Source organism: Aythya fuligula, chromosome 3 (assembly GCF_009819795.1).
Source record: "Aythya fuligula isolate bAytFul2 chromosome 3, bAytFul2.pri, whole genome shotgun sequence".
NCBI lineage: Eukaryota > Metazoa > Chordata > Aves > Anseriformes > Anatidae > Aythya > Aythya fuligula.
In genome coordinates, this window is record NC_045561.1 from 50,097,809 (window position 1) to 50,122,428 (window position 24,620).

Consider the following 24,620-nt stretch of genomic DNA (forward strand, 5'->3'; position numbering starts at 1 on the left):
TTTATATATTCCTATAACGTTTTTATATGTTTTAGCAGAGAGAGTTCAGAATTATTCAGACAAAGTAGAAGCAGTTTTTGCTTGCATGTGACTTTTATTTGATTACACATCAAAAAGTCTTTTTTTAATGTAACCAACAAGGATTTCAGAACTGGAGTTGAATCAAACCAGAAGAAAGTACAGGGGTTGGTTGTTCTACTCATTTACCCATCCTATTTCTACTCCAACTGGATCTGGACCTGAACTTGTTTTGAATTTTTAAATTTAGGCTTAAACTAAACCAGACCAACATCAATTGTGGCTAAGCCAAATACAGAACTGAAATCACAGTTTGATTATTGTGTTTATTTAATTGTCTCAAGTTAATTATTTTTAATTCTAATTCTCATGTTGTTTATTATTTTAATTGTATTTTTTGTTAGGCAGGTTTTCTGTGAAGTTGTTTCTTCTGTGATAAATCTGCCTGAAGCTTATGCACAAAATCATCAAACATCTTATGAATCATCTTATCAAACATCTCATTAATGAATACATTAATTAAATTTGGTTGTAGTTCTAGGGAGCATTTAATGCAGCATGATGTTTTTTCTACCTTTAGTAGCATTATATGACTTTGATTCATTTTAAAGTTTATTTCAAATTTCCTGCTACTAGAGTTCAGAAGGAAGCTAAGAGCTTGTTAAGAAGATCACTTTTCCATATATTTGTTTTAGTCAGGTTGCAGTTCTAAAATAGAAGACTTTGGATCAATTGGTTTAGAAATTCACAGCAAGTTGCACATATGTTGTAAGCCTGAAACCTTTCCTGAATTTACTGTGCACGTGGGTTATATCAGGGTGCCTTGGGTTATAAGGTAGACAGGCCTTCATAGTTCATAGGCTCAACTCAGATCATCTTCATTACTCTCTGCTCATTGTAACAACTAATACATAATTTTTTTTTATATATATTTCTGTCCCTTTCTCCTATCTGTCAAATAAAAGCAGTGTTGACTATGCTTAGATTTCCAAGGTTTATGTGCCATAATGATGGTCATAATGCCCACTTACTCTTTAGTAGGCTAAATCTTAACTAATGCATAAAACTGGCATATAGCTTTATGACAAGAGACTATATTTTGAGGGTTTCTTTTGGATCAATTGATATGAGTCATTCATTAAGATGGATATTAATCAAATTTAACTTAAATACTACTTACAGAGGAAGCAAATGTGTAGGTATATGACTTTATTCTTGTCTAAAGTCTATTCCAGACAAAGCAGGATTTCACTTTTGAGACGAAGCTAGTGTAAGAAGCTCAATTCTTCCTCTGAAGATAAAGAATTAAAATATTTGTGAGGAGAGAGGATGTTAAATTCCTGAACTGCATCTTAGGATTTATGTTGTTTGGCTCCCTGAGGAGCATGATTTAGAAACATGACTATTTCTAAAAGCACAGGATATATATGTTTGTCCTCCCTGTATCACTGCTGTGAGAATTTACTTAATATTTGGTCAAAGAGCGTTCTTTAAACCTCCTACTTCCAGTAATGAGCCAGTCTACATAGTGTGATACTGTGTTGTCTATTGTGACATTTCAGAATTGAAACTGTGCTTTGACTGGGAGTAATGAGCTCATATTTCTGCATGTTGTAATAGAGCTTCATGTACAATAGGTATGTGTAGCATCTGAGCGGCAGTGTGAGCACAGCACTGTGTCTAAGCTAACAGCTTTTTAGATGGCAGACACCAGAAGGAAGGCCTTGGGTAGCGTGTTTTAAAGTGAAGGCCAGAAAACCTCCTGGGTATTTCTTTGTCACGCTTGCAAGAACTGTTTCCCCTCATACGTAAGGACCATGTTCATTTTCAAATCCTACTCAGCAACGCTGGCAAAGTTTTTGCTGGATTACCAAAAAAGAAAGTGGGGAGAGGCAAGAATAAACAGTCAGTGATGAAAGAACATCAAAATGTCAAAATGGTATTTGTTCTTCTGTGGGTGAAACTGGTTTTTCAACTGTTAGTACCAGAAGACTCCACCTCAAATATTCAGGACACCTAAAACTTCTATAAAGAAGATGCTAATTGGTTTGATAAACTATGTGTGGCTACTCCTGACGGTTTTTTTTGTTCCTCTATTGATGATATAGGCTGCCCAGTGAAACCATTCTGTGAGGCCTGTGCTTTCCACCAGCTGAAAGAGTAGGGAGATGTTTAATATCTGTTTTAGGTAGGGTCAGAGGATCCTTCTGGATGTTAGCTATTAAAACTGTTAATAAGCACATTTTAGGCTTAAAAGATTGTTTTTTTTTTTCCCGAAAAGGAGGCTTCAGTCCCCCCCCTCCCCTCATTCTCATCTAAAAGCTTCCCCATGTAGTAACCAAGTGCAGTCTCGATTTGGTTGTTTGTTCCCAGCACCAAAAATTCATGTTTATTTCTTAAAGAAGCCTCATCAAGATCTGTCTTTATATTTTTGAGGGACATCTGCTCTCACCAAGGCCATATTCTCAGAGTGGTAATCACATGCTTTTAATCTGTGAAAAGGGAGCTCTGTGAATTTTCAGAAATCTTAATGAGAAAGATCATTAATTCTAAGCTGATTTTGATCACCCTTACTTGTGATTAGCAGAGCTATTGATTTCTGAATGTATAACACGTGGTCTGCTCAGGCTATCTTGGAGAGATAACATGCTGAAATTTACCTGTAAATGTATCCCAGACATCGTCCTTTAAATATACATAAAAATATATTGTCCACCCATGCTACTCTCTAGAATTTATTTTGCTTTTTGGGGAGAGCAGCTTGTGTATTTTTAAGAAAATTTATTACACAACCTTGTGTAGTACAAAACATTTATAGTCACAAGTGTGTTTAAAACTGGACAGTGTTGCTAGCAATTTATTATCAAAAAGGAAAAGGGCAAAATTCCTTGTATATTCATAGTTAATGCTATGGAATAATCTTTAGTACATTAATGAGGTAACTTCCATCTTTAGCATCAGATACTGAACTCCTATGCTTTATTTCCTTCACTGGAATGTAAGGAATGAGCTTTAGATGTTAACATATTCATTATTCAAATGGTCAGAGTTGACAATGTAATTTAGTGAAATGCCTTCGTATAAGGAAGAAGGCTTTTTTAAGCACCCTAATACCCTAAATTCAGCAAATGACATAATCTTTCAGTAAAACTCCATATTGAACTTCACAGAATGAAAGTAAATACAAAGCTCATCACTTTAACAGATAGAAAACAAATAGTGAAAGAACTCAGTTTCACGTATACTCTGAATGTGGTTGTAGTCTTAGAGATCCTCTTTCATGTGACTTTCTTTAACAATTACATTTTTGTAGGATTTTTTTCAAAATAGAAATGATGTATATCTGATATATCTATATAATGTAATTAAGTGCTCAGATAAGTGTGTCATGCTTAAAAGATAGTTCTTTTCACTGAAATTTAATGAGTAGGATGAAGTGAATAGCTTTGCACTGGCTGCAGCTAGTGTCCAAATTTTTAAAAGTGTAATATGTAGCAAATTCTACCACAGCCAGCTGGTTTGTATTTAATAAAAAAAAATCCTAACTGTAATGGAAGAAAGGATGAAATAGCAGCCATATTCACTATACATTGTTTTTGTGTTCCAGCAGGTCTTTGTGATATTAATGAAGGTACAATGGTGCCAGAAGATCGCTGCAAATCACCTACTTCAGGTAATCATCACTTTCTCTAACTTTCATCTTCCTATTTGCACAGAAGATGGCATGCTTTAAGTAAGCGCATATTGGTTAAGTAATTATATAAAACCTGTATAACTTGTGAGAAGTCCTGAAAAACCATTGTGTTGCTCCACTGTATTTTTAAAGCAAAGTTTATTTAACAGATGCAATAAAAATGTCATGAAAATGAGTGAAGAGAGATACAATCTGCAATATTTGTGTTTCAGGGAGACTACTAAACTGCACAATGGAATTCTGAAACACTGATAAGAGGTGTATGAATTCCTGTAGTAGTTCAGGTATCTGGTGTTTCACTTGTCAGAAGTAGTTTAAAAAAAAAGTTTGCAAAAGGAGCTAGTTTACTTCTGCTTCCACAAATTATCATTTTCCTTTGGAATCAGAGGTCTTCAGAAGCTGTCATCCTTACAAAGTATGATTTTCTTGTTTCCAAAAAAAAAAAAAAGGAGAAGGGGATGGATATTCAGTAGTTACTGAATATCCATGTACTTTAATATTCTAAAAGAAAGCTTCAGCAGTATGTTACACAACTTTAAAATTTTTCAGTGTTGGCTCATTGAGGCTATAGATATGTAAATATTAAATAGTATGTGTCAGTGTATAGTATTAGAAATTAATATTTCATGTAGTAGGTAAAAGACGCATCTTCAGCATTACTCTTGACAAAACTTTTAAAGAAGTATTGTCACTTCATCTGTTTCACTGAAAGCTCTGCTCCAAATTAAAGGTCAAAGGTTTACACAGGTAGCTAGTGTAATGTAGTTAGTATACTTGCAAGGTCGTGCAAACTGGTAATCAATATAGGGGTCTAAGGATAGATTCCTTTTCTATGGTAGCCTGTGAGCCATGTGAGGAGTGAAGGAAGTGAGCCATGAAGGAAACTGTTTAAAACTGAAATGCAGTGTTATATCTTGTTATCATCTGCCCCATTTCCATTGAAAAACTTACTGTTTTTGCAAAAATGTTTACAGGGAACAAATAATGAGTTGTAACTGCAATCTTTTTTCTCTCTTGCTCCAGCATCACTCAAATGTCAGCCCAAATGACTTCCAACTTGTATAGCTAAAGCTTAAAACACTAAGTTGAATTAGAGGCTTTTTTCATAATGTTGATATTGAAGTGGTATAAAACTCAAATCACCATTTCCACTAACAGTGCAATGGAAGTACTAGGGTAAGAATCAAGGTTATATGGAAAAATCTTAAATTTAACAATCTGCCTACCCTCCCTCCCTCATGTCTGGGTTGTGTTAGCTGGAGTAGATAATATATATATGTATCCAAATTGCATTATATTTTAAAGAGAATCAAATAAGGGGACAACTTAGAATAGACAGATTTAAATGTTCTGAAAGGAAACAAAATTAGAGGGTAAATCTTAACCATAGAGTGGTAGGATTTAAGTTTTAATTTATAAATTGATGATCTGAGAAGACTTTAGAAGGTAGCTTACTCATAATAAAATCTAGAATTTTGGGGAGCTGAATATTCTGTGAAAAGAGTATATGATTTCTTAGGTACACATGCACTACTAAAGAGAAATAATTCTAAATACCAAAAATACTGAATAGAGAAAAGAGGGAGCTGAGAAGCCACAGCTGCAAGCCCTGTAAAGTAGATTCTTGAAGTGGTAAGTTTAGACTGTGTCCTGCTTCCCTCTGTCCTGTCCTCTCCTCCCAGTTTTTCATGAATGAGAAGGTTCATGGCAGGCTTCTCCAGTTTTCCTTTGAGAAAGATACTTGTAACTAGGGACGGAGGCAGTCACCTCACTGATAAGAAATCTTTTTGTGATGCTTGTATGTTCCGGGGAAGGCCGGCTCTTATGGATATGAGAAGAACTGCAGTTCCTTAGGTTTGGTTTCTGAATTTTACACCTTTTCTGGGCAAGATCACAACACTGTAGTCTTCTTTTAGTCATGTGAAGATGACATGCTGTTTTCAGAAAGATAAGAGAGGACATTTTGGAGAAAGTATCGCACTGTACTGGTGAACTTGAGGTGCAGGATGGAGGCCAAATTTAAATAAACTTTTTCCAAAATAGTCTGGCTAGTAAAGAAAGAAATGTATTAGCACAAAAAGTTTACCTTTAATTTTGGAGGGGTGGATTGAAAATTTAATATGTTGCTGGCTTTGACTGCTAATAATATGACCTGTAAAACAAACCAGTCAGTTTGGGTTGAAGTCTGAATTTGCTCTAGTGATCTAGATTTTCCATGTCTTCCACGTTTCAGTCCCCAGGTGAAGAGATACGGAAGCTAACTTCCATTTGATTTGCTCCATTGGGTGATTATACAGTTTAGAGGACTGTGAAAGGGGCCACCTGCAAGTTAGGAGTGTATCCTACAGTTTTAATAAGAGAACTACAGAAAACCAGGGGGGGATGGGAAAAGGGACAGATGGGAACTTTGTCTCCTGCTTTTTTTTCCTCTCCAGAAATTAAGAGGTGATAAACTGAGGGCATTCATCTGACCATAAAATAAATGTATAGCATTGTAAACCATCATGTTTTTGTATTCACAAATGTCAAAATGTTTGCATTCCATTCTTATTTTTACACTTGCACAAAATAAAATCCAGTGAAATTTTCTATTTTCAGTAGGAGGCTTCAAGTAGTGGCCTACAGACACCACTACTGTTTTTTCAGTATTAAGAATGCTGAAAAATCCTAGGTGACAACATTGGCTTTGAGCTGTTGGCGGAATAATTGAGGAGCTGTGGCCAAACAATGTTATATTGCATTGGGAAAAAAAAAAAAAGACTTTCAAAACTTCTTATTTTGTTACTACTGTGTTCTGTGAATTGTAGTTTGGGCTAATTTTTTATCTGGAACCATGATTAGGACAGCAATACAGTTACTCAGTGTTAAATATTTCATTCAGTGAGAGAAATATTTCTCTCACTATACTAACGTCAATGTGGCAGAATTCCTGTCCCAATAAAATAATTTGCAATCCGTAGTATCTAGTACAGCTACCAGCTTCCAGAGAATACCACCATCAGTATTTTATATTTTAACAAACCTTTTTATCTACCTTAAACTGAAAATTTTATTAATGCATTGGTTTTGTGTCAAAATTAAATGTATATCCATTTCATTCTGTCTTCACTCATAGGTTCTGGTTCACCAAATTCTGATGATGATCAAAAAATGAATAATTTTATAGAAAAGGGTACAGTATTTTTCTTTTCTAAAGTCTTTTTTTCCAGTTCATTCTTTGATACATAGATTGACCTTTTTTTATTAATATATTATTTACAGTGAAGACCAAAAGCAGAAAATTTTCCAGGATGGTAGCCAATGATATAGGTAGGAAGTAGAAAGAAAATGTTCTGTTCCTAATCCAGTGCCTTACTCTATGCAACACTAACTCAGCAGCAAAAAATAAATAAAATTTTTAAAAACGCATACTTAGTTGTTTTTCATTCTTTTTTCTAATTGGTAATTCTGTGGGCTGCTTCTGTACTAAATACACTGGGCACAATTTTAAAAAAATCAAGGACACTGGTGGCTTAAATTACACTCTTGCAAATGCACTTCTCTGTTTTCTGGATGGGTGGAATTCTAATCTGTACTAAGAGTTCAGTCTATGCAATTCACAACATTATTCCATTATTTTTGCAAAGGTACACTCCCTTTGAGAACGTGTGGCTGTTTAAACTTCTTTTGTGTGTTACATTCATAGCCACATGGTCAGATTTCCATATTACAGTGGTCAAGGTGGAGGTAGTATCATGTTTTGATTTAATCACGTGGAAAAGGACTTTTGGTCATATGTGTGTGTAATATATATATATGACTAAATATTTGGTCATAAATATATATATGTATATTACGTACACCCCATTACTGGTCCAGACTGTATTTACTTTTCTGCATCTAACAGTGACACAATTTCCTTCCAAATCCAGACTTCACTTAAAAATTTGGCAACAAACTGCCTTGGAATATGTTGTATGTGGGTTATAGATTGAACACTTTTGTGATTGGAATGAAAATTAACTCTGCTTATAACAATTGGGTCATTAAATAAATGAAGTCCAGGGGCTGGGTGATTTGATTTTGGGAAAGGGTTTTTCTTTCTTGCATGGGATATGGCTACTTTCATTTCAGAATCTCTATGTTAATGTTTCATTATGTTTTCTGTTTTTACATTAGTATATGTAAATTATATGTATAGTATGTTAGCAGGAAGGCTTAATTTTAACTCTTTTTGTGAGGTCAAAAACCAAACTATTTTGTGTAGTGAAGTTGTTTGCTGAAGTACTACTTCAAAGGTTATGTTGAACCATAAGGTCAGGTGATGGAGGACGTTTCTTTTTCACTATTCTCTGATTTGCTGTTTGACAACTTAACTTTTAATCCTAAACCACAAATCCACAACTCAGTAATCGAGAAGAATTATTAATATGAAAATATGACTATGGTGAAGGTTCCTTTGGAATGTGAAGCATAACATGAGGAAGAGTAAGAAATGTCCCCTTTGCTCAGTACTATCACAACTGCAGCGATAACAGGTTAGGGAAGATGAGCTCAGAGACAGGAGAAGCCGAAGCATAATTCAAAAAAGCAAGTGTCTCTCAGTAATAGATCATTATGTCAATTAAATTATATAATTGGAAAAACTTGAGCATGGTTTACATGAATATTCATTGATATGTTCTCCTAAAGGATTCTGGCTAACTGGAAGCTTATGTTCAGTTCTTCTCCTGAGAAAAACAACACTTAATCTTGTGCATGTTAGGTCAGTGCCTGTTGATGAGGTATTTTCCTTTTGTCCCAAAGCAGTCTCTTCTAAACTTATTTTTTTGCACAAGATATGAGGTCTTATAATGTGTTGGAGCATTACTTTATTTTTCCCTTTTTTAAAAGAGTAATATTATGGTATTAATAAAACATGCTAATGATAATTCTATAGAACTGTTGACATCTGTTTCAGCTTGAAGCCTTTCAAAAAAAGTGTGAATGTTTTTCACAGCTAAAATAGCATAATGTTTACAAGCAATGCCTTCTTCTGGGTGTAAGTTAAATGCAGAGCTGAGGCCATAATGAATGCATTGGATGTATAATTCATAACTGTTTCCCAGTCAGCCCTTACTTTGATTGTGTACCTTGCACAGTGTAATGGAAGTCTGAAGAAATGTAATTATTTCATCTGCATTCCGTTAGTTGGATGCTGTGCAAGGAATGATCTTGTTTTTTCTCCACTACTATGTTTTCTATACCTTATACCCAGCATCTTTCCTCTGCATGACTTTCTGAACTTATATTGTACGCTCTTCGGTATATGTAAAATAAGGCAAAATGCTATGCCACTTCTTTGGTGCTAATAGTTGCATGTTTTTGCATTTTCGTTGTTTTAAATGGAATTGTCAGCTAAATGTGAATGGAAAATAAGTTTTGTAAAATGTGAGTGCTACTTTCTGTCATTATCTTCACACTGCTGTATGAAAGAACACAATTTACGATCAACTGTGTTCACAGGAATGAGTTTGTGTGTATGTAGCATGGTCATAGCTTTTTGCACTGGCATATCATGCAATCAGTTCAAGTACTTTCAGGTCTTTATCCATGTGTGAAATACAACCTGTCAAAATGGGTTACAAATAAAAAGAATAGTTTACATAGTTAATTTCAGTCACTGTTAATATCACCCCTGTGTTTTTTGTCAGATGTGAACAGTGAGAGAAAACTGCTGACAAAGACAGAAATAATTTAATTTCAGTGATAGGCCTGTAAGGTGGTAACAGAAAATGCATCCATTTAGAAATATGAAACCATTGTCAATTAAATCATTTTATTGAAGTTTTTATATAGAAGCATCTTCATTTCCATTGATATGTATCATTAGTGACAGTATCAGGCAAGGGTTCTTACTTCATTAAAGGATCCAAAACCATCAAAGATTGCAACAGTAGGATAAATAAGTTAAAATGCAAATGTTTCATGAACCAACGTTTCAGCTTTGTCTTTACGAGTATTTAGGAGGGAAAAAAAAAAAAAAAGCAGATGTACCTATCCAAAGGTCTATTGTTAATATGTGGCTTTAGGGTCACGTTTCCCCTTCGTTTGCATTGGGGTGAACTTCAGAATAGTTGCAATTACCTTAGATACAAGGAGATACTTGGTTTAACCAACTAGGAATTTATAGAAAATACTCTGGCTGTTATGTGATGCAAACATTTCTCTTGGGAATGACAAACGTTTGAAAATGTAAGTCATGTTCTGTGAATTACTGTTGAAAAGTGCGTTAGACGTAAAGAGAAAAAAATAGGTATTTCACGTCTAAGACCATGTAATTTTTGTAGAAAGGCATTGTGATCTGATTCCAGCTGAAGCAATATCTTTAGCTGTTTTACATGTTTGTGTCAGTAAAGTATTTGGTACAATGACTGGTATGTGACTTAATATATCAATATGAATCTGGTCAGAACTTGAGGTATTACAACATCCATTTCTGTAAGAAGCTCTAGTGAAGTTATTGTAGACTTCAAAAATATTGTAGACTTCAGTACCGCTATAATTATTTCAGACTGCATTCTTCAGTAAAATAATTTTTATTTCTTTTTTGCAATCTGCAAGTTTAAGAACAATTGCAAATGATATCATTAGGCAGATCTAAGCAGAGTAATTGCAATTCAAAATTTCTGTACTCATAGCTGTTACCATTAACATAAGGCTTTTCACATTATGAAGTGTACAACTAAAATTGCCAAACAATGCTAAAGTCATTGACTTTTAATTCCATTTTCACAGAATCAAAGGTTAAGTTCTCAGATGCCCAAATGCCAGTGTTTTTTTCCAGCGTTTTAATATTTTGTCTGATTCAGGCATTCTGTTATAAAATTACTTCATTATTCTTCTAACAAATTTAGACATCTCAGCATTGATAATCTATTTCTTTAACTGTCACCAGTACAGTATTTGATTCTTTAAGCATCATGAAATTTGGTAATTTAAATTTTTCCTTTTATGCAGTTGTCAAACGTTGAATCACATAGGAACTTGAGTATGTCTAAAATACTAGCAAGAAAGAAAATTCAAGGCTGGTTAGATATTTCTCATTAAATGTTAAATGAATTATGCTTCATGTAAACTATTCTCTTGTCTGTCAAAACACCAAGATACTCGTCTTACTTTATTTTAGGTTTAAAGGATTTTTTTTTTAGTAGAGGGTTTTGACTGTTTCCTTGAATAGGGAATATATGAGAAAACAGTTTACAGCTTTCAAACTAATGTGCTATACAATGTAATGTTTTGTAAAGTAGCTCAGGGTAACATACTGCAAAATAAGATATAACTATTACTTTAAGCCATAGCTTCCTGTTGACAGTTGAGATATGTCTCAGGTAGTCTTCAGATTTTCTTCGTTGAATTGGTTGAGCCTGCTATACTGAAAAATAGCACAGTGTGCAAAGCTAACCTTTTATTTTAATTTTTTTACCACTTCAAGACTGACATATGAGAAATCTCCAAGAATCGTGGATGTTGTTCTTGGACAGTTCTCTAATCTCATATTTTCATAATATATGTTTAGTTATATAAATAAGCAAAATAACGTGTGTATGTGGCCTATGTACAACTTCAGGTTTTCTAATTTAGAGAAGTATAAAGTGTAGGTCTAAGCAGAGGCAAGAGAAGCAGAATTATTCCCTAGTCTGACTCCTTGTCTTGCGCTGGTTGCAGAAAGGCAGCCTTGGCTGTAAATGGGGCAGAGGTATTCAGCAGTGGCATCACAGCTGCTACATGAGGTCAGTTACACTCAGAAGGGGCAGTTGACATCACCTGTTCTACAAATAGAGTCAAAAGCCGGACACTGACATCTCAATCCTGTTTCCTTTCCTTTTCCCCGATCATTATCTTTTATGTGGTAGTTCTCTAGCTGTCTGGCAGTATTGCTGTTTTTCATCTAACTCATGGAAAAACTGAATTTTCTTAAAACTATTGTAAACTATAAGCCACATATGAATGCAAGCAGTTTATTATACCAAGTACTGTTAAAAAACGATTTGGCTGGTGAAATATTCCTATTTTCTTATTGCATCTTCAGGCACTTCTCTCTTTAAGCACAAGATGGCAGTACTGCTATTTAAATAGGCTCTTGTTTATTTACATTGGAATTATTGAGGCTTTTGACACATTGAAATATGTTTTGAGCTGTAAGTTTTCTTGATAACGTTAATTCATGATTTCTAGCAATGATAGTCTTACCTCTTGTATCCTGTAGTCCTATTAATGAGAGGCATTTTTTAGTATGTACTGAAGAAGATGCTGGGCAGATTTGTTTTACCCTGTCAACCTAGACCATGCAGCTGGCCTTTTACTAGTGAACAAAAAAGCCAAAAGTAGGGATTGACTCTTAGGATCTGACACACGAACCTGTATTTGTATGACCTGTTGCCTTATACCTTGTGTTTCTTGCCATTTTTTCTGAGTTAAAATTGTTAAACACTTTGATCTGAGAAGCCAAAAATAACCACTCTAGTCTTTAAAATGATTAAATAAACTAATCATTACTGATATTCACACATGGTAAAAGCTGTGAAAAGCCAAGACCAGATCAATTTTTGTGTGCATGTTTCAGCTTTTGTTCAGTATCTCAGCTTTTTATGATTTACACGTCCAAAACAGAAAATAAATCTTATGATGAGGAACACCTGTCTTATATTTCCTAATTCCAGATGAGGTTGCATGTTCTTGCACCAAGCTGATGCAAGTTCAAGCTGACAGCAGAAAAAAGGGTTCATTGTAATTAGTGCAGTGTTGTACCACAGTTTACCATATGTATAGCTGAGCACTGATCTGAAACAAGTCAGTCTTGCTGAAAACAGCCTCTGGCAAAAACTTCTTGAAGATGAGCTTTGGCCTCATCATTAAGCCAGGCAGATGCCAATGCAAGGCTGTGAGGGTAGAAAACATGTAGGTGCAGCACCCTTTTCCGTTTCAGCCTGCACTAAAGTAAGTTAAAATAACTAGCATTGTGGTCTGAGTTGAATTTAATTTGAACAGGACATACTTTGTAACAATGACATGTGAAGGAAATGAGAAGATTATTTCTGGAGCCTTACTCTCAAATTTTCATAATGTATGACAGGAATAAAACTGTTCAACCATTCAGATAACTAGCATTTGTAATATTGATGAGCATAATTGATAATACAATGAAGTACTTCTCCTTTTGAAGGAGTGGAAGTAACTTTAAATCATGTACTCTTCTTCAGGACATGTTGCAAACAATGATTTCTGTTAAAAAAAAAAAAAAAAAAAAAAAGATAATTACAATAAGCGAACTCCCATTTTTAACAGAGAATAAGCAAGATTCAATCTGCCTAATGACGGGTATCCAACATCTATTTAGGTGGAGAAGTATTACCCTTAAAAGACAGTGAAGAACTAAATGATATAGCATGTGGCTGAGAAATTCAAATTCTAGCCCTGGTCTAGAAGTTAAGCTATATCAAAATTATTCCTTCTACTACTTGTTAAAAGAAAGATGAAGGATGTATGGCTACAAGTCTACTAGTGACTATTACTTTATCAAAGTTTGTTAGCATAATACTGCATTTTAAATAAGCCATAAGATTTCTGTTCCTACAAACAGAATTCTCTATGTCAGTGATGATATCAAGCTCTACTTTTCACATGACCAGTACTGTTGAAATCTGACTTTTTTGCATGTTACATTTGTATGCTGCTGATCATATATAATTATTCCTTGTAATTTCATTCTTTTAAGATTGCTGATTACATCTCAGATTACTAGCTTATTTTATACATGTACTCTTACCTGTTACATTTTAGAGCAATTAAAATTTCATCTGATTTCTTTTTTGAAGTATCTCAGGTGTGATCAGGAAGTAGGGCAGAAGAAGAGTGGAGGGGATGTTCAATTTCTGAAAACTTCAGTGTATAGTCTTGCAGTAACTGAGTCTGCATTATCTTCTCTTACCCAAAGAGATAAAATTTGAGTTTGAGCCAAAGCAAAATTCATCCAATCCATCAAGTTCATTCAGAAGTCTAAGGGGAAATGAAGTTGGGCAAGAGTAATAAAATGCTGTATTTGAAGACAGCGGTATCTTCCACGTTCTACTTTGCACCCTTCACTTGTGAAAGTTGGGCTCTGCTTTAATAGAAATCCTGTTAAGTACTGCAGTTAATGTAATGAAGAATAATTTATTAAATGTTTGGAAAGCAGCAAATAAAGGCCAGCAGAATTATGTTTATTCTTTTTTAAAAAAAAGATATACTTCACTTTTCAGCAAAGATGTCCAGGAAGCTAAGTTTGCCAACTGAGTTAAAGCCTGATTTAGGTAAGTTTACATAGTTGATTTTATCTTTATTGAAACTGTTTTGCAGAGTGTGCATACATTAAAGAGTCCTTACTTATGTAAACTATCATGACTGAGTTGCATTATCTGAAGTGTAGAACTAAAATTTTAATTCCACTCTCCTTGGGGGCTCTCAGGCACAAAATGTCATTGCTGTCATCATAAGGTAAGCCTGCAAATTTTGTACATGGCTTATCACATTTTTGTCATAATTTTTAGGCATCTGTCACTCCTACTTTCAAAATAGTGCTGTGATAGAAAAAGTGTTGAATAAGCAGGTAATTTATTATAAGGAAAATTGCTTGCCTGTTTAAAACCATCTGATATATTTTAAATTGAAAAATGCAGTATCTTGGGAACAACAGGATATGTTGAGGTCTGCTCAGCAAATAGTTGGATGCTTTTTACAAATAGTAATTGTCTTGTGACCACTCTCCATAAATGAAAATAACATACAGCTGTTTGCTGGGTAGATGGCCAGTCTGAGAATTTCAATTTCCTTGAAAAAGTACAATACCTTTTTACATAATAAGCAAATAAGTTGTGAAGTTTGTAATGCTAAATGTTTTGCATAACTAAAACAACATACAAATGAATAGGTTTGTTTTTGTTTTTTTTTTTTTTTAGAGCTTTTTCATCAAAAGTTGACTACCAGCTTGTAGAGCAGATCCAGCATTTTAGAGAAAAAAATGATCAGGGACAGCTGTAGACCTACAGCAGTAGATGTAGCCTGTATATGAAAGCTGCCTTCTGTCTGCCACAGTTCCCTTTCCCCTCTTGCAGCAGAATCCCCTGTACAACCCCAGCAGAAAACAGATCAGGATCGGACTGTCAGCTGGAGAACCGTGTATTTGACAACCCTTGCTATCAGCAAGGGAAGAGTTGATGGCACTGGAATATCCTGAAACTTAAGAGTTAGACCACCCTGATTTACATTACAGCTTGCTCTGCTCAGAGAAATGTGAAGCTGGAAGAAACCCTCAGAAATCCTTTAATCCATTGCTATGGCAAGGATCCAGGTGTCTGGCAGCTTAACCTCTCATTCATGAGCCTCCAATAAATAAGTTTCTAGAAAAATACCAGACAAAGTTTGTGTTTTATAGCCAGTTAAACAAATTTCCTGTTATTCAAACAATAGTCCTTGCTTCCATATTAACTTAGCTTTTTTTCTTGTCCTTTCCACAAGGAACATGGATAGCTATTGTTGTTTCTCTTTGCTAGTCCATCTTTTATGCTGTTGAAAGCTGTCATCACATGCTAATCTTCATTTTTGCAGATAGGTTTAGGTTTGTTTGTTTTTAACAAAATCAAGCTACTTTTAAGTTACATTGTCTAAATCTAGACTGGCTTCTGTTAATTGCCTCTGGACTTTGAGTTTTTCTTCGTCTTTCTAAAGGTCTTCTGTGTAGCACTAGAATGATTTAAACATGGCATCATTAGCACTAAGGAACACAAAAAATTCGTTTGTCTTTTCACTGTGTGTTTGTTCTTCCTTACTACTTTTACTGACAGTTTAGGGATAATTTCAGCTTAGGGTGAACTTGATCAGCCTTTGCAAACTGGAATGCATTTATGCTTAAATGTTATCAAATTCATTCTATTTCTACTGTTGTTTTTACTTGAAATTCTTCAATAGCAATAAGTGCATAGTTGTGTTTGTTTGTTTGTTTTTTAATTGGAGCAAGGAGAAAAGAGAATGCTAAAACAGTATCTTCTAATGCTAAAATTGCCAGCATTCTTTACATGATTTAATATTTGCTGTTCTAATGAAATAATGGAGCTTTTTTGTTCAACTCACTTCTGGTGTATTTCTTTACTACTTAGTTGTAGTCTTTGGTTTTGCTTGACTTCACCCCATGTGTAGCTGTCTGCACTTACACACCTCATTTTGTTCTGTATAGAATTCTTAGATTTTCAGGTCTGTAAATAACTTCCTTAGGCAATGATAAGTCTGTTTTTATTTGACTTACCATCTTTTCTGCTAGTGGAATAGCTTTTGCATAGGGTTCTTCAGTGACTCAGCTTGCTTGTACTTTTTTTGTCACTTAGGTGACCATATGTACTGGATCTAGGACTCAGCTCTGAAATGTCTTTCTCACAAGTTCATTATCCATATTTTCTCTCATTTTCTTCCATGGCTTCTTGAACCTTGATCACATTTACTCTTTCATGGTTGTGTTCTTTCAAAATACTTTTGTGTCTAAATCTTTGATCTACTCCCCATTCTCTCTAAGTAGCCAAAACAAATTGTGCTCCTATATTTATCTTTCAATTCCTAAAATAGAAATTGTCTTAAGCATACTGTAGTCTGCATTATACTATTGTTTTTCAATGTTGTAACCCAGATGATTAAGGTACCATTACCACTAGGTCCTAGCTTTAGTTGCTTAGAAGAGGCTCATCTTTCCTTCCTTCTGATGAAGTGGTTTTGTAGTCACACTATTGTAACTTCCTCTTCATTCAAAACTAATCTATTAAGAAATTAGATTCTTGCCTGACTTCAGGATAAAGAATATGCACTAATGCAGTTAAATCTTTCACTCCCAGTTCTTCTCTTTGAATGAGTTGTCCACTCTCTACAATGCCTGTATTGTTTGGCTAGTTAATTTCTGTGTTTCCCTGTCTGTTCCAATACTTCTGGAATTTGTACACATGCTTTTCAAATGTTCAACCAGCTGCAACTGAAGAAAAGTACATCTTATGCCTGTTGCAGTAATTGTATCTTTCTCAGGAAGAGGAGAAGGATCTTTTCTGAAATAAGGAGTATAGGAAGTATGTTCTCAAATTGTTAGTCAAAGGGGTATAATTAATGTAGTCCCATGTTCTAGTGAGATGCTAGGATTTGAGTTATCTTTTATTCATGCAGATGGTTTACAGTTGGTTTGCATTTTTAAATTCTGAATATACCAATATATTCCAGGTTTTTTGGCCTTAATTTGGTTTACAGAATATTTATGCCTTTTTTGCAAATATGTATTTTAGTGTCAGCAAAATTCAAATGTATGATTATATTCAGAGTGATTAATCTATTACAGTTGGAAAAAAACAAAAAGCCAATAAATATTCAAACTTGAAGGAACAAGCATTGTACGAGGTTGTGGTCATTAAAAAAAATATAAAAGGATTTTCATCATTTTATCCTGGATTTGATGTTTTTCCTAGGCAATGTTTTTAAATGTGAAAACTTGAGATGTCAGCATATGAGTGGTTGACCTAGTTTATTTTTATGATTGATGTTTTACATTTGAATTAAATAAAATAAAAACAAGGCAGGACAATAATTTTTCTATCCTTGTTGGAATGAGACAAATCTCTCCTGAGAGTTTCACTGTTTATATTGTCTACGTGTCTGTATTTTGTCAGCTGAAATCTAGTTTGTAAGATTTTTTCAAATGCATGTTGGGTGTTCTTTGTAGAAAAGTTGCAATTATTTAATGAAATTACCATATTGATACTTCTAGTACATATGCAGTTAAACGTTGCTCTTCATAATCCTGCTTAAGAAATGTTCCGTGCACCACCTGAAGATCTAAAATAATAATTTAGTTTTAGGAAGTCGTGATATAAACAAAGTGTACCAGACTTTACTGGGAAGTGTTGTCTCGTGCTAAAATTGTGGAATGACGCATTGAGAAAGTAAAGCATTAATTTGGAGTGCACAGATAACTTCAGACATGCTGATGTATTAAGTATCACCACAGCTACAGACAACACACGGCTAGAATAGAGCAGCATGGTTTGTTTTTAATTTTTTTGTTAATATGCTAATTAACTTTCTGTTAAAAGAACCGTATTTGCCAAGCAAAAAGACTAAGACATCCCAATGAAAAGTGTTACTGACATATTGTACTGTATTCAAAAAGGAGATCTTCAGCTTTTCATAGCAGTGCCAAGTGGCATTTGGTAGCATTTGATGTTTCTCTTACTAAAAGTTCAGGTGTGTGCAAATGGCCTATGAAAACTCATGCAGTTTCCTGAAGTGGGACAATATTGTAAGTCATTACAGGTTGTGTAATCGTGATGTCTGGTTGTCCCTGTCCTTCTGAAACTAAAATAGTTAAATATTCAAAAAAAAAAATCATTAAGCTGTTTGCCATTTTTTATCTGATCAATGAGCTAATTGACAGTTTTTTATAATTTTTTTTTTTAACTCCTGTTGTTTAATGGTAACTTTTACTCTTTGTCTCTAGAAGGCAGAAATGTCCAGTATGCTTTATAGTGTAGTGACAGGTTAAGGGATAACAGTTTTAAACTAAAAAAGAGCAGGTTTAGATTTGATACTAGTAAGAAAGAAGTAGTGAGGCACTGGAGCAAGTTGCCCAGAGAAGCTGTGGATGTTCCAACCCTGGAGGTGTTCAAGGCTGGGCTGGATGGGGCTTTGAGCAACCTGGTCTAGAGGAAGGTGTCCCTGCCCATGGCAGGGGGGTTGGAAGAAGATAGTCTTTAAAGTCCCTCCCAACCCAAACCATTCTGTGATAAGTCATTCATGGCAATTACTTAATCACTACCTCTGCGAAGAAAGATTGGGTGCTTTGTTGGAAATAGAATCAAAAAAAATGATTAAGGAAAAATCATAGTAGAAATATGATTAAGGAAGAATAAAGTAGTAATAAAAAGCAGTAGTATAATACATACGAAAGAACAAAACTAAAAGGTGATCTCAATTTTTTTAATTCCTGCATTTTGCTCTTCCTAATTAATACCTATCTGTTTTCAGATGTCAAAGACAATTCTTTCAGTCGATCCAGGAGTTCTAGTGTAACTAGCATTGATAAAGAGTCACGTGAGGCAATTTCAGCTCTTCATTTTTGTGAGACTTTCACAAGAAAAGCTGATACATCACCTTCCCCGTGCCTGTGGGTTGGGACCACCCTAGGTACAGTGCTTGTCATTGTACTGAACCTGCCCCCAGGAGGAGAGCAAAGACTTCTTCAGCCAGTAATTGTTTCTCCTAGTGGTGAGTAGAAAGCAGAGTACAGCCTAAAGATAAATATTGCTGTTGTTTCTCATGCTTTTATTTTATTATGTTAAGAAACTATTTTTCTCAGCTATGGAGTAATTGGAAACTAATATATACTTCATTGGTCTAGCTAATAAGGTTAACAATATAGATTGGTTACTTTTATTATCAGAATTTTAATGTTCCAGAGTTGAGAATATAATCTCATAATATTAAAAGAAAAAAATCAAAGTATATCTGTTGAGAAAAGTAGACGTTCTCATTTTAATGTAGTGGATGGCAATAGTTAAACAGAGACAGTAGAGAAGATGTGTATTTTGTTTTTTCTTCAGTAGCATGGTAGGAAACTTTCAGTTCTACAGAATCATGGGAAAAATAAATAAAAATTAAGGGCTGTGTATTTTAATGGTTTAAATACTAATGATGAAGTATTCCTGTGATTTACTGAGAGATCTTGTTTTACTGATATGCAGCAACTGATTTTGTTGTAATGATGTCTTAATGGTTTTCAGGCTGTTGCCTAAATAAAGGTAAACACTGAATAATGTGCTGTTAAGCATAGATTTAGCTTTCCTACTACAACGTCATTGCAGAACATGATGCATGTTTGTAAACTTTGTTACAAATATGCATTCCAGCTCTATTATTTTAATAAATACATTACTATTGATGTTAATGGAGCATATTCGGACACTTAAATTTTGAAAACTGGTATAGCATCTTATTGAATAGGTATGTGCACTTGCACATGTTTCATTGGTTTTCAGATTAATATCCAAAGGTTTTTCTTCTGTTTTGTTGAGGCAAGTCTAAGTTCTTGTTTAGCTTTCATTCTGCTAACTTCATAAAGAAATCTTTTATATTTAAAATTCAACTTAGATATCTTCTCAACTTCTGTTTCGTAGGAACCATCCTGAGGCTAAAAGGGGCAATCTTGAGAATGGCTTTTCTGGATACCACAGGATCCTTAGTCTCACCAGCACATGAACCCTGGAGAGAACACAATGTTCCTGAAGATAAAGATGAAAAAGATAAATTGAAAAAGCGACGACCTGTTTCAGTGTCCCCCTCTTCCTCTCAGGAAATCAGTGAAAACCAATATGCAGTGATATGTTCTGAAAAGCAAGCAAAAGTTATCTCACTGCCATCCCAGAACTGTATTTATAAGCAAAACATAACAGAGACTTCTTTTGTTCTTCGTGGAGACATAGTGTCATTGAGTAACAGTATCTGCCTTGCATGTTTCTGTGCCAATGGACATATTATGACTTTTAGGTAAGACCTCCTTGATAGTAAGATGTACATACATATATATATATATATAAGTAAAAAATGAGTCTTAAGTTAGATAAAACTCAAGTTATTTTTCCAGAATAATATCAATAAAATAAATATACATTCACCTCAGTGTTGATGAACCTCTAACATCTGGCCGGGATACCTTTGATTATATATTCTTATTATTTATCGCTAACTCAAGTTAGAGCAATTCAACAAATTATAAGTCCTTGAACTCATGAAGATTGTCTCAAACATGAGCTTACTCCTTGATGGAGGAAACTGCTTTAAGTTAGACCTTTAGCTAATCATAGCTCTGCATGTTTTTTGTGCAGCTGTTACAGTTCTGTTTGCTTCTCAATCATGTCTTGAGCTTACTGTTTCGTTCTGTAGCTTGCTCATGTCGCAAAGGCCTTAAACTCAGGCTATAAAGGTCAAATTGATGACAGTTGCAGTATAGAAAAATCATCTAAATTAAGAGGTTTAAGTTATTAATTTAAACATTCGTAAAAGTAATGTTTGAAGGTCACTTTTGTAACTTTTACCTGTCCTTTCTCTTGCGTATTTGCAAATGCAGTTTTATTCTGAGTAGCAGTAGGACGGGGGAGAAGACTGTATATACCTATATCCTTGCACCTATATTTTATTCGTGGCTAATGGTAAGATGAATGTGGAATATGGCACTCAAAATTGTGCCAGTACAATTCCTAAAAGATCATTTTAAAAGTTGCAAATATCAAGTACTAAGCTTGGGAAATTCTGTAAAAAGATATTCATTTCTCCAGGGAGCTTCTAGGAATAAAACTAAAGCTGTTTCATATCATAACTTAAAAAGTAGGTCTTTATTTTTAAGTCTGTTGGTAACTCTGTTGATCTATACCCCAACATACATTCTAAACATCTCTAGAAAATGCTGCTCATCTTGTTTGTTTGCAGGGCAAGTATTGCTTTTTCCATAATTGAAGCTGAATTTGGTAACGTTCATGTTCCGTATATTCAAACAAATCCTGTTTTTCTCAGGATCAATTATTTTCTATTGAACTTTGCATTGAGAAGTAGGTGCTAAATTATAAATATTGAATTGATCGGCTCCTATGACAACCTTGCCCTGACATGACTTCTTGTCATGAGTTTATTTAGAACAACATGAATTTATTTCAGAAATAGTTATTTCTGGTGGCAGCTACACTTGCTTGCCAAGGGATTTGGACCTATCTAAGAGGATATTTCATAAGCATGAAATTGCTGCCATTTGTGTAAAGTTGTCAGAGCACTGTCATGTCCAAGATGCCCAATGCCTATCTACAGATATAAATTTAGGTAAGACCATTCTGCTACAGGTTTGTTTGATACTCTGAAAATGCTGTCATTAATGCCATGCTTGTCCTATGTGACCTAATATTGTCATGATTTCTCTCAAAGCTGTAAGGATTATTTGATGCTTCCAGCAGTTTGAGGCAAAGCAGTTCCCTCTTCAGTCTAGGAATATTCCTATTTTACATACAAGCAGTGCAGATGTGTCATAGCTGGATGATGTGCTTACAGGAAAATATTGCTTTTTATTTCTTAATATGACTTTAGAGGAAAGTTCTGCAGGTATCTACTCTTTCCTTTTTCCTGCTATTGGACAATACGCAGTCTGTAAAACGCAAGCTTAACATTTAGAAATTTCAGTGTCGTACTAAAGGGGGGGCGGGGGGAGGCAGATCATTGTTGCTATCACTATATTTTTTAACTTTATCATTAGTTCCAGCTTCACTTTGTCCTGCTTTCTTAAGTCTTTAGAACTAGTAATCTTAGATGATATCTGCAGCAGAAGCTGCTTAATATATTGTCGATAGATTTTCAGTTAACATTTTGTGTAAATTCTATTTTTACAGAAATTTCACAAATAATATTTTTGAGGTAGGGGTTCATTTTGGGTTCCATTCATTAAGACATAAGTTATCCATGCATTTAGTATTTCTTTGAGGGAGAGGAATGTCTGGTAGCTTGAGCATTATTACAGCATGAGTGCGTTGCATCTGTTCTTTAGTAGCCTGATGCAGTAAGTACTGCAGTTCCATATGCAGAAACAGAAAATATAAGGTAAGCAAAACCTTGATTTAAGAGGATTTCCTCTTAAATATACACTCAGGAAAAAAAAAACAGGTGGGCATAAATTCACAAAATTATCGTTTGAAATTACTGAATTCTGTCATCCTTTGAAAGCACTCCTCCTGTGTATTTTCCTGCATTATACGAACAGTTCTTTCAGACCTGTGGTTTTATTCAAGAAGAAAATCTTCATCTGAAAGAAGAGGCAGGGTATTTAATTGTTTATGAAAGAAAAAAAAAAAAAAGCAGGTATTAAAATATTTAATTAGTAATTACTGAATAGTACTTTAAGTGTACCTGTGATATATATACTCAGAGTATCATTTAAATGGTGCTTTCACATGCAGCTGTTGCAGATGTCTGTTTTTTCTTGTTGAGGTGCTAACTGGAAGATTGCATAGTTCTGTTTTGAATTTTTTCCTAACTGCATTAAATGATATCCTGTGTTTGTTGTACTTATTCAAATAGTGAGGAGGAAAATAGTGTGCTTTAAAAATGAACCATTTGATCAATAATAGATAATCCTGTTACATTTTTTTAATTTATTTATTCTTTCTTAAGTTTGCCAAGTTTAAGGCCACTGTTGGATGTGTATTACCTGCCACTCACCAACATGCGAATAGCCAGGACATTCTGCTTCACCAATAATGGACAAGCACTCTATCTTGTCTCACCAACTGAAATACAGAGGCTCACCTACAGTCAAGAAACATGTGAAAATCTCCAGGTAATTAATAAAAACAAATTTACTATCTTCTAACATGGCTATCCTCCAAGTCTGTTTTAAATTCACAGTGCTTACAGTAATTATATTCCTCACAAAGCTGCACTTCAACTATCATGCTCTGATTTTTCTCACTGTAGAGTCAAACTCAGGATGAATTTCCCCCACTCTTATACTGTACTGTTTCATCCATACTCCTGTATTTGAAACAGTTTCTTCCATGTTTAACATGTGCACAATTCTTGTTCAAATGAAGCTGGTGGAGATGCATGCAGACTAAAGTGGAGATTGCTAACTTAAGGTACTTGAAGGAAACTATTATGTTCCAGGGGTACTAAGAATTCAAGCAGGTTCGCTACAATGCTTCAGCTTCAAAGTTGTATAGGATACAGATATAGCAGAAATACATTATGCAAATTCTGCTTTGCAACCTGTGGATATGAATATTTGTGGATACAGTTTCAACAAAACAAGATCAGAAGTGTTGGCCAAGTTGAGAGGAAAATACAGCTTTACTCAAATATTCTTGAGCTATAAGCTTGCAACTATATGAACAGATGGTCTGGACAGATTTCCTAATAAGTTTTTATTTTTTTTATTTGCTAAGTAGCATTGACTGCCTACTGCAAAGTCAGATACCTATTAAAACATTTATTTTGAAATTCAAATCCACAAACTAAATGTTTGAAATGACAGAACATTTCGTTAATCTGTGTGTGAAATGATGTATGCCTTGTTGTATCTCTTTATTGCAAAGGAAATGTTGGGTGAGCTCTTCACTCCTGTAGAAACACCAGAAGCACCAAATAGGGGTTTCTTTAAAGGCCTGTTCGGAGGTGGGGCACAGTCACTTGACAGAGAAGAACTGTGTAAGTTTTTAATGTTCTTTATTTTTCTGTTATTTCCATCCAAGGAAGCCAGTGATTCTTGAGAAATGTTTTGACTGTGTTAATAGGACACTACATTTCCAAAGAGGAAACTGAGAAAGGGAATGATAAGAAATAAATTTTCATAGCTTTACATGTTGTACACCTTACCAACAAGATCAGAAAATGTTAGTTTTCTGACATGCTGCTTTACCCTATTTATTCAAGAGTGGATGATAAGACAGCAAATGGGACAACTGATCTTATATTTATTCGTTTTAAGTCTATAGCACTGTCCATAATTCTCTTAATGCTGGTAAACTGAAAGAGACTGGTTCTGGAGAACACTACCTTTGGACAGTGAGAAAACTGAAACTATTCTAATTCAATTCATCTACTAGATTTTTTCCTCATTTGGCTTGTGCCTCAGAAATGAGAGAGAGTACACCACTGTACTCATCACTGGACTTTATTGTCCTATGAATAGAGGATTGAATTAAGTTCACATTTGGCCAAAATTTTATTGCGTTTTGTCATTACTTCTTGATTACATATTTATTAGCCTTTTATTGTGGTAGTATGCAACATTTTAATATATTTAAAGGAAATTAAATCTACTTAGTCATAGATTTGCTAATTGAAACATCATTTTATG

General features: G+C 34.4%; 1 protein-coding gene across 7 annotated transcripts in view; it reads left to right on the top strand.

The window, feature by feature from the left end:
• STXBP5 (syntaxin binding protein 5) overlaps positions 1–24,620 on the top strand; it is a 111,995-nt gene that overhangs the window by 79,449 nt on the left and 7,926 nt on the right. For 2 of the 7 annotated variants that reach the window (XM_032185451.1, XM_032185452.1), the window contains 8 exons: positions 3,626–3,691; positions 6,828–6,884; positions 6,974–7,021; positions 13,972–14,022; positions 18,758–18,997; positions 19,906–20,275; positions 22,937–23,102; positions 23,857–23,968. In XM_032185451.1, coding sequence (XP_032041342.1) covers positions 3,626–3,691; positions 6,828–6,884; positions 6,974–7,021; positions 13,972–14,022; positions 18,758–18,997; positions 19,906–20,275; positions 22,937–23,102; positions 23,857–23,968 — 1,110 coding nt within the window. The remainder of the gene's footprint in view (positions 1–3,625; positions 3,692–6,827; positions 6,885–6,973; positions 7,022–13,971; positions 14,023–18,757; positions 18,998–19,905; positions 20,276–22,936; positions 23,103–23,856; positions 23,969–24,620) is intronic. The other 5 variants (XM_032185454.1, XM_032185456.1, XM_032185455.1 and 2 more) reach the window with 3 other exon arrangements.